The following is an 18,719-nucleotide window of genomic DNA, read 5'->3' on the forward strand; positions in this document are numbered from 1 at the left end:
TTTTACTTATTGATTATTGCTCAGATTGTGGATTTCTTCAATACTGTTCTGTAGCTGTTTCCTTTGTTGTAGTTTACTACGAGTGCTTTTCTCAGAAGTTAATCTAACTCTGCTGGAAATAACTACCCCTTTTTCTGGCTATTTACATTATAATGCAGCTTAGTTACTGTGTATGAATATATTAGTTATATTACATTTCTACAGACTTTTAATGTAAAGGTGCCAATACTGTTGTCATGAACAACTATTTGAAATAGCTCAAGTGCTTTTGTTTTTTTATAAAGATTGTTTGTTAAACTACCAGGAAACGTGTATTTTGGTCTGTCATATTAATTAGTGGCTAATGTTCACTAAATGCTTGTATTTAACATGTTTTCTTGAATTATCTTATATTGTACAGTGCCAATACTTTTGTCTGTGAATGTACATAATATAATATTAGGACACCTGAAAGAAATGCTGTTATTTTGTTTTTAAAGTTTTTTTTAAGGATGTCATTTTTTTGGCAAAATGTCTCCTTTTCGTGACCAGAGAGTGACCCGTGCAGATGCTTGCTGTTTGTTTGCCTCTTTTTGGAGTTGTTTTTGTGCGAGGGAAGAAACAGTGATTTGTAGATAGCCCCAAATGTTCCACAGAGCGCAGATGCCCAGGTTAGAGGAGAAAGTAAAAAGGCCCTTTTATTTCTGTGAAGGGCTGCGCTTTCCCATACGAAAGTCAACACAGCGGGCTTTATTTACGGAATTCGGTGTGAGAACAGAACAAATTTGGCAAACCGGCCCAGTCCGACTACATAGTTTGGTCACTTTTAAAAATTTTAAAAGCTGTGCTGGTTTGTTGCCCATTTGACCCCACACGTCCAAACTGACCAGTCAACCAAACACATAACTTAAAACTAGAAAAAGAGCTCCTGGACACCATAAAAGATGCTAAAAATGTACCAGTAAACAACTCTTCTGGATTATTATTCTACTACGAAACAAAACTTTTGACTGTTCAAACACATTTTCAGATACAATGTAGTTCCTCTGACACAGCTGCCAATCTTAGCTGTCTTGCCCAAACTAATTTGCAACAGGGAGCTTGTATATATTATAGAATACATTTCAGGAAAGCCGTTTGCATGAGAAATCAATTACTTATTTATATATTTGCATTTATATAGCGCCTTTCATCACAAGGACCTCAAGGTGCTTTACAACATTTTACAATATTATGCAAAATTTAAAAGGCAAAGATAATTCCTATAAAACAGTTCAAAAGATAAAACAGTCAGTGCTAAAATTATGGTAAAAAAAAAAAAGCAATTTTTATAAAAATTAAGTTTTCAGTGTTGTTTTAAAAGTAGGGAGTCACTGCTTTTTTGACTGAAGATGGTAGAGCATGCCACAACACTGGGGCTTTACAAGAGAAGGCCCTCCCTCCCGCACCATCTTTATTCACTCTCAGAACAACCAACAGCCCACATCCTGCGATCTTAGAGTACGAATTGGATTGTAAGGGGTCAACAATTCCTGTAAATAACTTGGTGCTAATCTATTTAGGGCTTTATAAGTTAAAAGCAACATCTTATAATCAATTCTAAAATGCACAGGGAGCCAGTGCAAAGAAGCTAAGGCAGGGGTAATATGCTCATTTATTTTTTTTTGGTTGTAGTTAGAATTCTGGCAGCAGTGTTTTGAACTAACTGTGAGACAGCACACATTTAGGAATACCAGTAAACATTACAATCATCTATTCAGGTTGAAACAAAGGCATGCATTAGCTTTTCAGAGTCCGGTACACAGAGAATGGGTCTAAGTTTGGCTATATTCCTCAAATGATAAAAATAGACTTTTGTCATTTTTTTAATGAGGCTCGAATGATACATTTGGATCAAAGGTGACCCCCAAATTCCTCATGTCCAGTTTCAGATTTGATGACAAACTGCTGAACCCTAACTCAGTGTTTTTTATTTGGTTCTGTAACACTTGTCCCACTTACCCCTACACAAATAGGCCTTGCACCTAACAGTAAGGGCCCTGGATTCTTATCTATTATCCCAGAACCAATGGTCCTTTTGTTTTTGCACACTGTTACCAGACTTAAACTAATCACACTTACTTTTCTTCTTTAGCGATGCCGCCACCTGATGGTCACGTGGTTTCCCTATTATTGGCACGCGTCCACAGGAACTTATATTCAACCATATAACAAATGCAAATTAAGCAAGAGCAATATACAACTAATAAAATCACACTCACACACAGCACTGAATTTTATATAAAAATAATCTTTATAAATGGGGATTCAAGTTAAACTAATATAATGAACTGCAGGTAAATAAATTGTACATACAATATAAACAATTCCAACAACAAAATACTTTCCCCAAAATGTAACTTCTTTTAAGTCACCAAACAGTAACTAAAAGCTCTATGCTTCAGTTGTATTTAACTCAAATGTACTCTTCTATTATATTCAATTCAAAATAAACGCTAGTGGAGGGCACTCCAGTCCCACGTGTAACACACATGTAGACAGACGAACAAACAAACACTGTTGCAGGCCTGAATCGTGGCTCGGGTACGTTGTGGCCTAGAAATAAAACAAAATGGCCCCTTCACAAGCTTTATTGAGAACACACAGTTACGCTTGCTATTTTAAAAGAAAACACTTTGTGGAAAAACTCACAATTCTGAAAGGCTTCTCCCAGGTGTAGCTCTCGGTTACTTGCGGTCTCTGGATCACGGCAAATCTCTGTCGCTGCAGTCTACCTCGCTCTCTCTATCTGGAAACGTGGTCCTTCTGAAACACTGTCCAGCTGCCTCTCAATTGCTTCGTTTATTTTACGATCTAGTCACTGTCTCTTTACTTTCATTTCGAGCACGTATTAACGGTGCATAAACTTAAACTTTGCAATACAATATGTTGTTTTAACAAGACTGTATATAAAATGCCTAAAGAAAATAACTCGCACTGAGTGACTACGTAAAGTGACAGACCTACGCTGCTTAAAATAAAACACGAGCTTGGTACGTGAACTCAAAAGAGTTCTCTAAAAGCAGAAGTAACAGAATACTCTTCTGAAACTTGTTTAAACTGAAATACTGTCTACTAAAGTTTATAGGAATTTCCTGACTTAAGAAATCCTCACTTTTACTCTGCTGAATCACTTACTCTGTACTGTTCTATTCTAGCTCCCGTTTTTATTTTTATTTTCAGACTCCCCTCTATTCTCTTTTTTTTCAAAACTTTTCCCTGAGACTCCCTCCCACTCTTGCAGGGACGATTTCTATTGGCTCTCGGGAGATCAGTTTAACACACGACGCCTCATTGACCATGAGAACACCTCTCCTCCCTCTGAGTCTACTCTGCTGAAAACAGGTCCTAAAGCCATCCATATATAGTCTATACAGAATTTCTGTATATACGTAGTATATACCACTAGTATTTTACCACCGGGCTACAGTTCTGACTACCCAAAAATATAACCTCTGTTTTGTCTGAATTCAACATTAAAACATTTTGAGACATCCAGCACTTTATATGAGCAAGGCATGTAACTAATAGCGCCCCAGTAGAGGGGCTGCCTGGATTTACAGACAAGTACAGTTGTGTGTCATCGGCGTAACACTGGAAGCTAACTCCATGTCTGCGAATAATGTCACCTAATGGCAACATATACAAAGAAAATAACAAGGGGCCTAAAATAGAACCCTGAGGAACACTGCAGATAACTTCAGATAATACCAATTTATTATTATTATTATTATTCATTTCTTAGCAGACGCCCTTATCCAGGGCGACTTACAATTGTTACAAGATATTACATTATACATTATTTCACATTATACAGTTATCACATTATTTTTACGTACAATTGCCCATTTATACAGTTGGGTTTTTACTGGAGCAATCTAGGTAAAGTACCTTGCTCAAGGGTACAACAGCAGTGTCTTCCACTGGGGATTGAACCCACAACCCTCCGGTCAAGAGTCCAGTGCCCTAACCACTACTCCACACTGCTGACCCTTATTCTCCCCAATGGAGACATACTGGAATCTGTTGGAAAGGTATGACCTAAACCACGACAGGACATCACCTGAGAGACCTACCAAGCTTCCAAGACGATTCAATAAAATTAAGTGGTCAACAGTATCAAATGCAGCACTTCGATCAAGGAGAATTAAAATGGAGGGAAAGCCAGAGTCAGAGCTTATCAACAGATCATTTAGTACTGTGACAAGGGATGTCTCAGTGCTATGTGCAGCTCGAAATCCAGACTGGAATTTCTCATACATGCTGTTGGTAGCTAAAAAAATGTTGTACTTGGTTTACAACAATCCACTCAAGAACCTTTGCTAAAAATGGCAGATTGGAAATTGGCCTCAAGTTATTGAGGTCTTTAGGGTCTTGTTTGTTTGTTTTTTTAAGTAATGGCTTTATCACCACTACCTTGAGTGCTAAAGGAGCTATGCTGGAGGCAAGTGATTTATTTATAATGTCTTGTGTGCATGTATTGAGAACACAAAGTACTTCTATTAATAATTGAGAAGGGATGGGATCAAGAGAGCATGTCGTGGGTCTCGTATACAGAACTAGCTTGGTCAGGTCCTCTAACGAAATCATTGAAAAAGACTCCATCATAGCCTTAACTGGTCTAATAAATTAGTTAAGCAAGGTTAATCCATAAAAGGATGAGTATGTATGATTTTATTTCTAATATCTAGCATTTTATTTTGAAAAAACATTAAAAAGTCATAACAGCTATGGGGAGAGCCAGTGGTAAGGGTAGAAGTATTAGGGGGTGGTTTTACTAGTTTATCTATAGACGTGAAAATAAATCAAGGATTGTATTTATTTCTTTCAATTAAATTGGAATAGTATGAATCTATAGCACTAGCCAGAGCCTTTCTATATTTCAGTTAGTCATGCATGAGATTTTTTTTTATTACCCAATCCTGTTTTCAAGGCATATTCTCTTTCAAACTGCATTATTATTATTTTTTTAATAATAATGTAGATTTGTACTTGATTGCAAAATCATTATTTAGTGCAAGCTTTTTATTTTTAAAAGGCACATCTATGCCTTGCATTAAACAAAATAATCTTCCTGCTTCATCCAAGTACATACAGTCCTGTCCTAATCGTTATCAGTAACTGATCTGTTCACACCTGTGCAGACAGACCAACATGGCACATTCAACCTCTTCTCAGTAGGACTGATTAAGAGATCTTAACACCTTATCACCTATGGTGGAGCCAACACCATCCCTACTTTATAAGAAACCTTACAAACCACATCAACCAATAAAGACATTGATACAGGCTTCTCATCGAAAAGATTTTCCAAACGTTTTTTGTATTCTCTAAAAAGTTCACCAATATATTTGTGTCCATTTAGTACATTGTCAATTGAATATATACTGTACTGCATATACAGAGACTCTCGAGTTTGAAAGAACACCTCGAGTTTGAAAGAGCACCTGTTTTTTTCTGGAACCATACATAGCGCTGGCACAATATAAGTGGGGTTAATACTTACTGGTGCAGCCCTTTGCCTCATGCAAGGCAGCATCATGCTTACACAGTGTGGACAAGATCAGGAATCCTGATCTGGGGAATTGCAGCCCATTCCTGGCACAGAACCTGTATTAGGGAGTCTCAGGAAGTGGGTTTACTAGGACGCTTTTGCAGGGAATTGGTCGAGGAGAGTCCACACGTGCTCAATGGGGTTCATGTCCGGTGATTGGCCAGGCCATGGCATGGGCGTTGCACAGGCGGTGGACAGTCACAGCTAGTGGTCTGCGAAGGAACTGTAACTTCTACTCAATACATCAACATTCTCCAAGAGGGACTTCTACCTATCAATGCCAACGGTCAGCTATCCAAAGAGAGCAGTATTTTTATGAAAGGTGGTGCCCCAGCTCACATTGTCCGTGCAACACAAAGATGGAAAGACAGTGCATCACAAATCACTGGATATGAACCCCATCGAGCAGGTGTGGGCTCTCCTCAATCGATTCTGTGACAGTACATCCCTGATACAGGTTCTGTGCCAGGAATGGGCTGCAATCCCACAGACCAGGATTACTGATCTCGTCCACACGGTGTGTAAGCACGTTGCTGCCTTGCATATTAAACTGATCTCGTCCACACGATGTGTAAACACGTTGCTGCCTTGCATATTAAACTGATCTCGTCCACACGATGTGTAAACACGTTGCTGCCTTGCATATTAAACTGATCTCGTCCACACGGTGTGTAAACACGTTGCTGCCTTGCATGTTAAACTGATCTCGTCCACACGGTGTGTAAACACGTTGCTGCCTTGCATATTAAACTGATCTCGTCCACACGATGTGTAAACACGTTGCTGCCTTGCATATTAAACTGATCTCGTCCACACGGTGTGTAAACACGTTGCTGCCTTGCATGTTAAACTGATCTCATCCACACGGTGTGTAAACACGTTGCTGCCTTGCATGTTAAACTGATCTCGTCCACACGGTGTGTAAGCACGTTGCTGCCTTGCATGTTAAACTGATCTCGTCCACACGGTGTGTAAGCACGTTGCTGCCTTGCATGTTAAACTGATCTCATCCACACGGTGTGTAAACACGTTGCTGCCTTGCATGTTAAACTGATCTCGTCCACACGGTGTGTAAACACGTTGCTGCCTTGCATGTTAAACTGATCTCGTCCACACGGTGTGTAAACACGTTGCTGCCTTGCATGTTAAACTGATCTCATCCACACGGTGTGTAAACACGTTGCTGCCTTGCATGTTAAACTGATCTCGTCCACACGGTGTGTAAGCACGTTGCTGCCTTGCATATTAAACTGATCTCGTCCACACGATGTGTAAACACGTTGCTGCCTTGCATATTAAACTGATCTCATCCACACGGTGTGTAAACACGTTGCTGCCTTGCATGTTAAACTGATCTCATCCACACGGTGTGTAAACACGTTGCTGCCTTGCATGTTAAACTGATCTCGTCCACACGGTGTGTAAACACGTTGCTGCCTTGCATGTTAAACTGATCTCGTCCACACGATGTGTAAACACGTTGCTGCCTTGCATGTTAAACTGATCTCATCCACACGGTGTGTAAACACGTTGCTGCCTTGCATATTAAACTGATCTCGTCCACACGGTGTGTAAACACGTTGCTGCCTTGCATGTTAAACTGATCTCGTCCTTTTATAAGAGAGAAGATGCAGGTTATTAGCTGAAGAGTTTTTATTAATGCCCTTGAAATTTGGATCATTAAATTTTTTTTCAGTATTTAAAGGATTTGGCATTGGTAACGAATTACACAGCAGAATGACTACAGGCTGCAGGACCCTGTCATACTAAAATAACCAGCTGATTACATCCGTAGTTTATCCTGCACCCCAATCCATAGGTAAACATACGTAAGACTGCACTCAATACACAGCCAGAGATATAATGAGGGTTTCTGATTAAACACTGAAAAATAGCAGCCCGAGAGAAGTGACATTTATGCATTTTGTTTGATACACAAATATGCTAATAAAAAGTTGATGTTTTGGCTTCCGCATGATAATGCTATGAAAGGTTCTTCCTGCAATAAGTATTTTGTAATGTCTTGTTTTTTTCTAGATTGAGCTAGCTGCAGTAGCAGCCCAGGCTGGAGTGACTCTCAGTAACCTTGTACTGAGAGCACAGGAGTTAGTCGCTAAGTTACAGACCCTCCAGGCTGACAGAAGGGAGATTGCCTGCTTCAAATTTCTCATCCTTTTCAATCCTGGTGAGTGCAGTTGAATTCAACACAATTTACTGTTTACACTTCTTACTGCAAAACTGACCATTCATGCTGTTCATTGGGGTTAAATTCAATTCCATGTCTTATAGAACTTAAAACTTGAAGGACATAAAGCTAATACATGTATTGAGTACATCTTACCCTAAGGAGCAACTTTGTACAGGTGTGAATATCACGATTATCTTAACGAATGTATTCTTCCTGTGGTTTAGATTCACATTGTATATCATTTTGTGATTTAGTTATTACACCTTGGTGACTTAGACCCCTGGGGCCCCAATACAGCGCCTAAACACCTTTAATCTCCAAGTACAGCTGGTACACAGAGTGTAACCATTAAGCAGTCCCCCTGCAACACCTTGCTCTGTGTGTGTAAGAAACACATCAGAGTGTAACCATTAAGCAGTCCCCCCTGCAACACCTTGCTCTGTGTATGTAAGAAACACATCAGAGTGTAACCATTAAGCAGTCCCCCCTGCAACACCTTGCTCTGTGTATGTAAGAAACACATCAGTAAGAAATACCAAATCAGACTAAAAGTTGTTGTTATTTCTTAAACAGATGATGAAGAAAATATTAATTTGGATCATTTATATTTTAAGAAGATATTAAAATATCAAAGTGCATTAATCAGCAATCCAAACTCGCTTTTCTCCATTTCTTTTTTTGTGTAGTTTTTGTATAATAAGAAAAATCACCTTTTAACGATAATATTTTCAACAAGAGGCTTGTTTGGTAACAATCCTTTTAAGGAGTGCAACCAAGGTATGCAGATGTATTTTCTTGTATCTTGTTAGTCCCTACCATAACTTCAAAGCACTAGCCGAAATGTTTGTCTACTTTACTTGGTTTTACCTTGCCTCTTTTTAGTACTAGCAATATTATCACTGGGCCTCATTTTCTTCTCATGAAGATCTTTTAACTAATGCTATTAGACGAGGATAGGTTTAAATATGTAAGAAATACTAAAACCTATGTGGAAATGGGGTTTAGACAAAACAAGGCAACTCCCTGAGGAACAAGAGTCAGCGGACAGGTGGAAAAAAAGGATTTTCCTTCCAGAAACACCAATATACAGATACAATCATTTATTATTATTTTTTAATCAAGTGTGTTCATAAGCTCTCCTTCTATACTTCTGCACACCTTCTACAGTATGTGGGTGAGCCCGCTGAAGGCAAGGCCTAGTCTGGCTAGTCTTCCTTGGGCTCTCCAGGTGGCAGAGCAGTAGGGGTCTAGAGCATGATCAGGAAACTATCCTCCCTGTGGGCCCACAGCTAAAATGTATATATGCTATATATTAATATATTTGGGATATTTTACAACTAGACATAACAATGAAATCCAAAATGTAAAAGTATTATCACAGAAGCGTAAATGCATGCTATTTGCATTAAACAATATACACGATCAATTCATTCGTGCTGATAAATTAATAATCATTTATTGTAAACTGATTAGTTCCCATGATTTTATAATAAGCTGAATCATAAAAATAGCTGCATGTTGTTGCAATAATATGTCAGACATAGAAACATAATTACAGATAGAGCTTTATAAATACACCGCTGTTGACATGAAGTCAGGAATCAGGCTGATTACTCCTGCTCAAATGTACGTCAGCAGCAGACCATCACCCAATGTATCAGCAGGCTTCTCACGATGGGCACCGCCACGGAGTCTGTGTCTCAACAAGCTTTGAATTCTCCAGCACATTATCCTGCTGGATAGACATAATAAAGCATGATCCTGGGGGTAATAATGTTGCATGAAGATACATGACAACACATTATCCTGCTGGATAGACATAATAAAACATGATCCTGGGGGTAATAGTGTTACATGACGTAGCTGCTGAGGCAGAGCTATGTCTTTATAGATAATTTGGGCCTGGGTGAGCAAATCCATCACTTCGTACGGGACATGTTGTCTGCTCAACCGATGCAGCTCAACTGAGCTTCAAAAAGATGCCATCCCCACAACCCCGCCCACGGGAAACAAAGAACCAATGAAATGAAAGGTCCTTCGGTCATACAACCAATAGTAAGGCACTGATGTACAAATAGATCTCTGCAGATTTTGGAAGGACACACGGGAGTCCCAATTTAAAATGAAGAATGAAAAAAATGTAAAGAAATAAATACATAAAGCAACTAATTTGCAGCATTGTAGAAGTCTAATATGCCATGGCACAACTGAAAATATCAGAGTTCATTTTTTCTCGTTAGCCTGACCTTTTTGACCTCACTCAGGGCATATCCTTTGTGTATATATATAGATGATATTTTTTTTATTATTGTAGATGATATTTTGGGGGGTTTGGACACATGGAGAAGAATCTCTTTTCCAGTTTCATAAAATGGCAAATGAACTTGAAGAAGGTTCAATTGAGACTAACCTCTTCTGTAAACCTACTGACATGCACCAGTATTTACACATGTCCTCTGCACAACCAATACACACTAAAAGGGCAATCCCAAAGCGTCTAGGAATAAGAATACGAAGAATATGCTCAAAAGAAAGTGACTATGTAAAACAAAGAAATGTATTAAAAACAAATCTTAAAAAAGAGGATACAAAGAAAGAATTATAGAGATGGAGTTAAGAAAAGTGGATAAACTAAAAAGAGATGATCTACTAGATTATAAAAATGGAGTCAAAAGAGTCCCATAGTAACACTTGCAAAAATTGAAAAAAGTATTACAAAAGCAAAAATATAATTAAACATAAAAACAACACATATCCACTAAAAACTAGTACCTACTGTAAAAATAGCAATGTTGTTTATGGAATAGTCTGTGAAAAATGTTATGAAATAAAATATGTTGGAGAAACTGGAACAACTTTATATAAAATAATTCATAACCACCTTTCATTAATTAGAAATAAAAATAATTAATGAACCAACAGTACAGCACTTCACCAGTCAAGGACTCAACAAAAAAGAATGAACTAATTAACTCCAATAAATATATAACATTTAAATAAATAAATAAATAAATAAATAAATAAATAAATAATGTCACAATGTATAGAACACCATTACATCATGTAAGAATAAATCATGGATTTGAATATAAACAATAACAAGTAGTTGTCATGCCGTCAAAAACCTATAAATTCAAACACATGCTCCCTTGAGAAAGATACGTGCAACATATCGAAATGTTGGGCAGCTGGCTCTTTGAGCTGAGAGAGAGAGAGAGAGAGAGAGAGAGAGAGAGAGAGAGAGAGAGAGAGAGAGAGAGAGAGAGAGAAAATATGGACTGGAGAGGAGGGCTAAAGTGGAAAATGATTGACCCGAGAGAAGACTCTTGTGCCCGAAGCCGCAGGCACCCTGGAGGTAACAATAGTCTTCCCGAGAGGCATTTCATTTTCAACTCTGGCTGAGACTGCAGTACATATTTAATATATGAATCAGTCAAGAAAACAGGCGAGGTAAGGTTGGATAGTAAATACGACTTTATATATTTTATTTAAATATAGCTGATACTGCATACGTAAATAAATAAATAACAGAAAATGTTTTTGAAGTTCATACTGCATACAGTAGTTATAAAAGTTTATAGTAATAAAATATATACTGTCGCTAAAACATACAAGGTTTTTGTAAAATCTGAATAAATGATTTTTTTCTCCATCAGTATCTTTTTACTCCTGTTATTTCTTCCCAATTTGAAATGCCCAAATTGAACATCGAACTTACAAGACCTAGCGGACAGAAGCTCAGCGGGTCAGATTGCCTCTATTCACCTGCCTAATATTAGGAATATACTGAACCCTGGAATTAAGGACCAATCTGGCTGGTCTCCTGACGAGTAGGGATCCCTGAAGCGTGTTGTTTTGAACTATCCTCCGATGATGTTCCTCTCAAAGACCAATCCAGTGCTCCTTGCAGGGCCCCCAGCCAAAATCAGAGCTGCTGATGGTATATCCTTTGGGCTTTCTCAGTGTGTCTTGCACACCACAGAGATGGTACATTACCTGTTTGCATCACTACATAGATAATGAAGGCACTGTGGTCTATTCCATTGATCGGAATGGTGGCGGCTCTGAGCACTGCCACTGTTTGAATCATTACAAGAACCCTCTGATAACCCAACTTATCAAACAGCGTGGAAGAGGCTTGTTACGGTGTGTTTGTTTTTCAAAGTAAGTAAAAGGACAGGTTTGGTTCTAATTTGATGTTAAAATGGTGGTGTTTTTTAGATCCACCACTGTTTAGATCAATTGAATAGACCCCTGCAGTAACGTCAATACTCGCTCGTCAAGCTAGGTCAGGGTTAATTACATTGCAAATTACAAACAGGGATTACAAAAGCTATGAAAACAAGGTAAAAACAGTAATATTGAGGTACATTCCTTTTTTTTTTTTTTTTTAAGTAAAAAAACAAAAACAAGACATGAAAAGCTTCCACATGTACACTTTCCACATAAATTACATTCCTTCATTATCTGTTTTCAAATTCCAATTCCCAAACAAATCCATTTCTAAATTAACTTTTCACATATTTAGGTCGTTTTGACCAGAAAATACGCTATTCTGTTTTTTCCAAGTGAAACCGGTAAATGGAAGTGTTGTGTGGTGAAGGGGTTGTGGGCTCAGCTGTACAGAAAGGCTGTTTCATTTGTGTACACAATACAAGGCATGATTACTTCCAGCACAATACAAGGCATGATTATTGACATTTTTCACATTGAGTACTTCAGTGCAAACCAATTCCTTTATTTATTTATATATGTTAAAAGAGTGCCATTTGTTGTCTAATAGATGTCTTCATTGAGCAGGTAAAGAGTTTTAATTAAAATTAGTGCTCCTCTAAAAGCAATGTGTATGAAGAAAACACGTCAGCGTTGTTCTACAATAGGCACTAATAGAAGCTTAATGGATTGACCTATCATTCGATTTTCTGACTCGCATTCATACTACAGCTATAGCTAAAAGGGAGAAAAATGAGCTTGTATAGCTCACATTCCCTTAAGCGATTGCAATGTAGTGCCATCGTCTCCCAAACAAAAGGTGCTTTCATGATAAGAGCACTTGGAGGCCCGGGAGTAATCTGAGGCATGTGTGAGGAGGCGCTTCTTCTTTTCTGTCTGTGCATCTGCTTCTGCGTCTCTTTCAATGAGTCACAGAGTTTCTTTATTCATTGGAGCAGGGAAAAGATTATTCAGAATATTCAATTAATCTGTGAATGTGCTTCTTCACAGTATCAGGTGAGTTCATCACCCAGGCTTAGCTATTATTTATCTATCCACCTATACAGTATATTATTCTAGAAGAACAATATTACTGTATTCACTAAGCTTATACCAATTATTTATAGAGGCAGTGACCATGTGTGACCATTCCTCATTGATATACACAACCCCCTCACTTTATAGCGGGTCATAGGGTCCAATATAAATCTGCTTATAATGATAGCAGCGATATATTGAGACACACATGGAAAAAATAATGCAACAGTAATATTCATTTAATGTACTGTATTGCTTTATAAATTTAGTTAAAAATTGACAAATACTGTATGTTGCAGGGCAGATAGTAAAATTCATAATAGGGCTGTCAATTACTTCAATCACACTCCTCTGTCTTGAGCCTCTTAGCATTCCGTAATTCATTCCCTGCAGCACCATTTTAATATACAGCACTGGAGCGCATGCAACGCAATGAGTGCAGTCTGTGTTTGCATAGAAAGCTATAGTCCACGAGCCAAAACTCAGAAAGCCCTTCGTTTTGCGTTTGAACAGTTAAACTTCTAGTAAAAATATTTGCTGATAAGAGTAAATTCCATTAAGAGCAAGTAGTAATAAATGGATAAGAACGATTTCAAATAAAAATACCTTTACGAGTACAAGGGAGTTGCAGTAGTCAAGGCGGGACAGTACCAGGGCCTGAACTAGGAGCTGCATGGAGCAGTTGATGAGGAAGGGGTGAATTCTGCGTATGTTGTTGAGGAAGAAGCAACAGGAGCGTGTCAGGGTAGAGATGTACTGAGAGTAGGAGAGGGAGGGGTCGAGTGTTTCGTTTTTTTTATTGTGTTTAAGTAAAAGAATTGGGCTTGCTTTGCTTGCATTGAAATGTACAATTTCAATCATTACCATGCACGAATTATTCTGCTTTAGATATTATTATTATTATTATTATTATTATTATTATTATTATTATTATTATTACTTTTTTCATCTCTCAAACGTTGAATATGTTTAGTTAGCTACGCCACATTCAATTACGTAGCTGGTCTCCCAGGTAATATGACATTTTGGCATTTAATCTAACCAATGAAAACGCGTAACGGTTCTTTATTGGCTGATCTCTTCAGACAAGCAAAAATGATGTGGGAAGGAGGAGGGAGCATGGAGCATGATGGAGGGGGAGGGAGTTTTAGAGGGAGGAGGGAGATTCAGAGGAGGGAGGAGGTAGTTACAGAGGAGGGAGGATGGAGTTTCAGAGGAGGGAGGAGGGAGATTCAGAGGAGGGAGGAGGGAGTCACAGAGGAGGGAGGAGGGAGTTACAGAGGAGGGAGGAGGGAGATTCACAGGAGGGAGGAGGGAGTTACAGAGGAGGGAGGAGGGAGTTACAGAGGAGGGAGTCAGAGGAGGGAGGAGGTAGTTACAGAGGAGGGAGGAGGGAGTTTCAGAGGAAGGAGGAGGTAGTTACAGAGGAGGGAGGAGGGAGTTACAGAGGAGGGAGTCAGAGGAGGGAGGAGGTAGTTACAGAGGAGGGAGGAGGGAGTTACAGAGGAGGGAGGAGGGAGTTTCAGAGGAGGGAGGAGGGAGAGTCAGAGGAGGGAGGAGGGAGTTAGGGAGGAGGGAGTTACAGAGGAGGGAGGAGGGAGTTACAGAGGGGGGAGTCAGAGGAGGGAGGAGGGAGTTTCAGAGGAGGGAGGAGGGAGAGTCAGAGGAGGGAGGAGGGAGTTAGGGAGGAGGGAGTTACAGAGGAGGGAGGAGGGAGTTACAGAGGAGGGAGGAGGGAGTTACAGAGGGGGGAGTCAGAGGAGGGAGGAGGGAGTTTCAGAGGAGGGAGGAGGGAGATTCAGAGGAGGGAGGAGGGAGTTACAGAGGAGGGAGGAGGTAGTTACAGAGGAGGGAGGAGGGAGTTACAGAGGAGGGAGTCAGAGGAGGGAGGAGGGAGATTCAGAGGAGGGAGGAGGGAGTTACAGAGGAGGGAGGAGGGAGTTACAGAGGAGAGAGTCAGGAGGAGGGAGGAGGGAGTTACAGAGGAGGGAGTTTCAGAGGAGGGAGAAGGGAGATTCAGAGGAGGGAGGAGGGAGTTACAGAGGAGGGAGGAGGGAGATTCAGAGGAGGGAGGAGGGAGTTACAGAGAAGGGAGTCAGAGGAGAGAGGAGGGAGTTACAGAGGAGGGAGGAGGGAGTTACAGAGGAGGGAGTCGAGGAGGGAGGAGAGAGATTCAGAGGAGGGAGGAGGGAGTTTCAGAGATGGGAGGAGGGAGATTCAGAGGAGGGAGGAGGGAGTTACAGAGGAGGGAGTCGAGGAGGGAGGAGGGAGATTCAGAGGAGGGAGGAGGGAGTTTCAGAGATGGGAGGAGGGAGATTCAGAGGAGGGAGGAGGGAGTTACAGAGGAGGGAGGAGGGAGATTCAGAGGAGGGAGGAGGGAGTTACAGAGGAGGGAGATTCATTATTCTGATACAGAAAAATGCCAAACCCTATTATAATGAACAGCATGATATAATGAACATTTCTCCAGGTCCCATGAGGGTTTGTTATAGTGAAGTTAGCCTGTATATATTTGAAGCTGGTTTGCTATCGCTGCGGAGCTCGCACACTCCAAGCTTTTCTATCCATTCCTGCGGTTCGTTGTCACTCCGAGGGATTCTCGGGAGTTCCCCTCCTGCCTCAACCTTTTGCCTACATATATTAACTGACATTCTTCAATTTCAATTCATTCCGGGTGCGTTGTTAAATTCATCAGTGCTCTGCATCGCTGAGTCGGAAGTGCTCATCGGTGCAGGGAATCAGTTTGGAGAATCAATAGAGCTGATAATAACAATAGAAAGGTTGCTGCTGCGGCATGCAAGGCTGTGGCTGACCTGTGCCACAAAGGTCAAGGTTTAGTTATCTTTAACAAAGGTTTAGTTATCTTTAACTGACTAATAAGCAGCTAGCTTTTTGTTACATTAAAAAAAATGTAGAAAGCAGCTAGCCTGTAACTGTAAATATTTATAAATATGAATATATTCATGGATACACTTTCAAATACAGTTCGCCCACTTCGAGGACCTGGTCATGAAGCCACACGCTTATCAGCTTACTGAGATGCTCAGAATCTACCGTGACATTAACTTCCAGCTTCTCTGCATCAGGCATCCATTCCTGCGACCTCTTCCTGTCCCCTCATCTGGCTCCGCTCCTCCAAACCGACCAACTTCATCAAGGCACTTTATTCAACTTTCAAAGTCATCATTTCATCAACGTGAGCTGCCAGTCAGATACGGAAACCACGTCCTACAATTATCAACGCTTCAGTCAAAGTGTCCTCCTACCCCACAATAGACAATACACTCAGACTGCTCCCGACCAAATCAATAGATTTTGCAGCAGCCTCAGAGCAACGCATTCTTCATCCTCACAGGTTCTGCAGCGGCCTCAGATCTATGCATTCTTCATTTCTGCCCAAAGGCAGCCCCATCTCCAGCTCCATCTAAACCACCTTAACACTCAAGACCAATATCCACCGCATTCAGAAGATCTCTGCTGTCTGCAGCAGACCACCGCACTCTACCGATGGCAGTCCACCGTGCACTATTACAGAGCACCGCTTTAGCAGATCTCAGCTCTCTACACCAGGCCCATCGTTTACTTCCTCAGATCTCTGCACTGTTCTGCAGATCCTGCCCTCTACTGTTAATCACTCCTCACTACAGCAGATCTTGGCTCCCTCTTCAGATCTGCTCACTATTGCAGCATGCAAAAGTTGCTTTAGTTTATTGTTTAAATCTGCAACTGCACTCCTGATTGACTGGAGTTGTGAAGCCCAAATCTCTGGAGGACAAGGATATGGCAATTCCAGCTGGATCGGACAGGAGTGCGATGTTCCTCATGCTCTGCGAAGTCATGTCTGCCGAACCGGTCTTCCCCCCTCCTCTAGCTGCCCGGTCTGCTCATCTAGACATCCAAGTGCAGCAGCAGCTTCGGCAAGTCAGGAGCCAGACCAGCCATCTGCTACAGAGACCCGGGGCGACACCTCATCGGTATCAGTGGCTGCATCCACCAGGGCTGCCAGTATCTATGAAGAGATATTTGCTGACATCAAGGGCTTCCTATAGGCTCTGGTGGATTCATTGTCTACCATCAACGCCAGGCTTGATGCTCTAGAGAAGCAGCCCACTGCAGCGGCAGCCCCACCTGTCCCCAGCACTTCAATCTAGCCTCAGCTTCCGCTGCAGCGCGGTCCACAACAGCCATCAGAAGCCACTCCATATCACCCCAACTAAGACGTCAAATCATTGAGGGTCTCCAGATTCCACATCTCATGCCAGCCGCAGCCCCTCACCCTCTGCAACCTGCTCTGTTCTAACAATTAATCATGGATTAAATGCATCTCTTTCTAGACACTCAGGATTATATGTCTGTAGCCCTGGCTCCTGCTACCAATTCATCATATCGTACTGCATAGAATGTGTACTCTCGATTCTGTGCTCAACAGCAGATAATCCCGGTGCAGTTCAACCACACTGGGATCCTGACATTCATTGCTCACCTCCGAGACAATAACCATCTTTCTCCTTCCTCTATTGGTTCCTATCTGTCTGGAATACAGCACCACTACCGTCTTCAGTGCATCGTGGGGGGTCAGGCTCAGGGGTCATCAAGACCAGCCTTCAGTCACCAAGGTTCCCGATCATGAGACACAGACTTGCTTTCCTTTCCCCCTTATTTTACAGGCATATTGTTAAATCAGGCATTTTGCAAAATGCCTAAAACTACTGATTTTATAGGTCTATCCCATTATACTATTTGCCTATTTCGCAAAATGCCTGTCATTATGGGCATTCTATTACACCATAAAAGGTTTTCGGTCATTTTGTGAAATGACTTTCACTTGGTTATTCCATGAAATGCCTAAAAGTTTAATTGCATTTCATGGAATGACTGGCGTAAGGGCATTCAGTTACTCTGACCGATTAAAGGTTAATTTGTTAGCATTGATTCCATGAATTTTTAAAATGTCATCTTTTCAGGATGTTTACTACATTTCTTGTGGTTTATAATAAAAGATGATTATAATGAGAGATTATAATCAGGGGTTCACATAACTTTTATCATTAGGTTCTCACATGAGTACCAGCAGAAATGGTTTGGTACTCACCAAAATTAGAGGTCATTATCCAAGTCACTGTCTATCTCCACCTCCTCCTCTGACAGTTCAAACAGTTGAGATGTCAAGGACCAGGGGTGCAAATGTGTTGCTAGATTTTAGTGCCAGGGTAACTGACTCAGAAATGTCTTCATCTAGACAATGTGGGGTAACCATAAAAAAGGCCAACAAGATGCTCGGATATATAGTGAAAAGTGTTGAATTTAAATCAAGGGAAGTATTGTTAAAACTTTACAATGCATTAGTAAGACCTCATCTCATCCAGAATTATTCTGGGTTTAAAAGGCATGTCATATGCAGACAGGCTCAAATAACTGAATCTATTTAGTCTTGAAAAAAGAAGACTAAGCGGTGATCTGATTCAAGCATTTAAAATTCTAAAAGGTATAGACAATGTCGACCCAAGGGACTTTTTTGACCTGAAAAAAGAAACAAGGACCAGGGGTCACAAATGGAGATTAGATAAAGGGGCATTCAGAACAGAAAATAGGAGGCACTTTTTCACACAGAGAATTGTGGGAGTCTGGAACCAACTCCCCAGTAATGTTGTTGAAGATGACACCCTGGGATCCTTCAAGAAGCTGCTTGATGAGATTCTGGGATCAATA

At 40.6% G+C, this 18,719-nt stretch overlaps 1 protein-coding gene across 2 annotated transcripts in view; it reads left to right on the forward strand.

Annotated features, from left to right (window-relative positions):
- Window positions 1-18,719, forward strand: part of LOC117422607 (nuclear receptor subfamily 5 group A member 2-like) — a 71,388-nt gene that overhangs the window by 41,151 nt on the left and 11,518 nt on the right. For both annotated transcript variants that reach the window (XM_058987156.1, XM_058987155.1), the window contains exon 6: window positions 7,610-7,757. In XM_058987156.1, the coding sequence (XP_058843139.1) occupies window positions 7,610-7,757 (148 nt within the window). The remainder of the gene's footprint in view (window positions 1-7,609; window positions 7,758-18,719) is intronic.

Source organism: Acipenser ruthenus, chromosome 15 (assembly GCF_902713425.1).
Source record: "Acipenser ruthenus chromosome 15, fAciRut3.2 maternal haplotype, whole genome shotgun sequence".
Lineage (NCBI taxonomy): Eukaryota > Metazoa > Chordata > Actinopteri > Acipenseriformes > Acipenseridae > Acipenser > Acipenser ruthenus.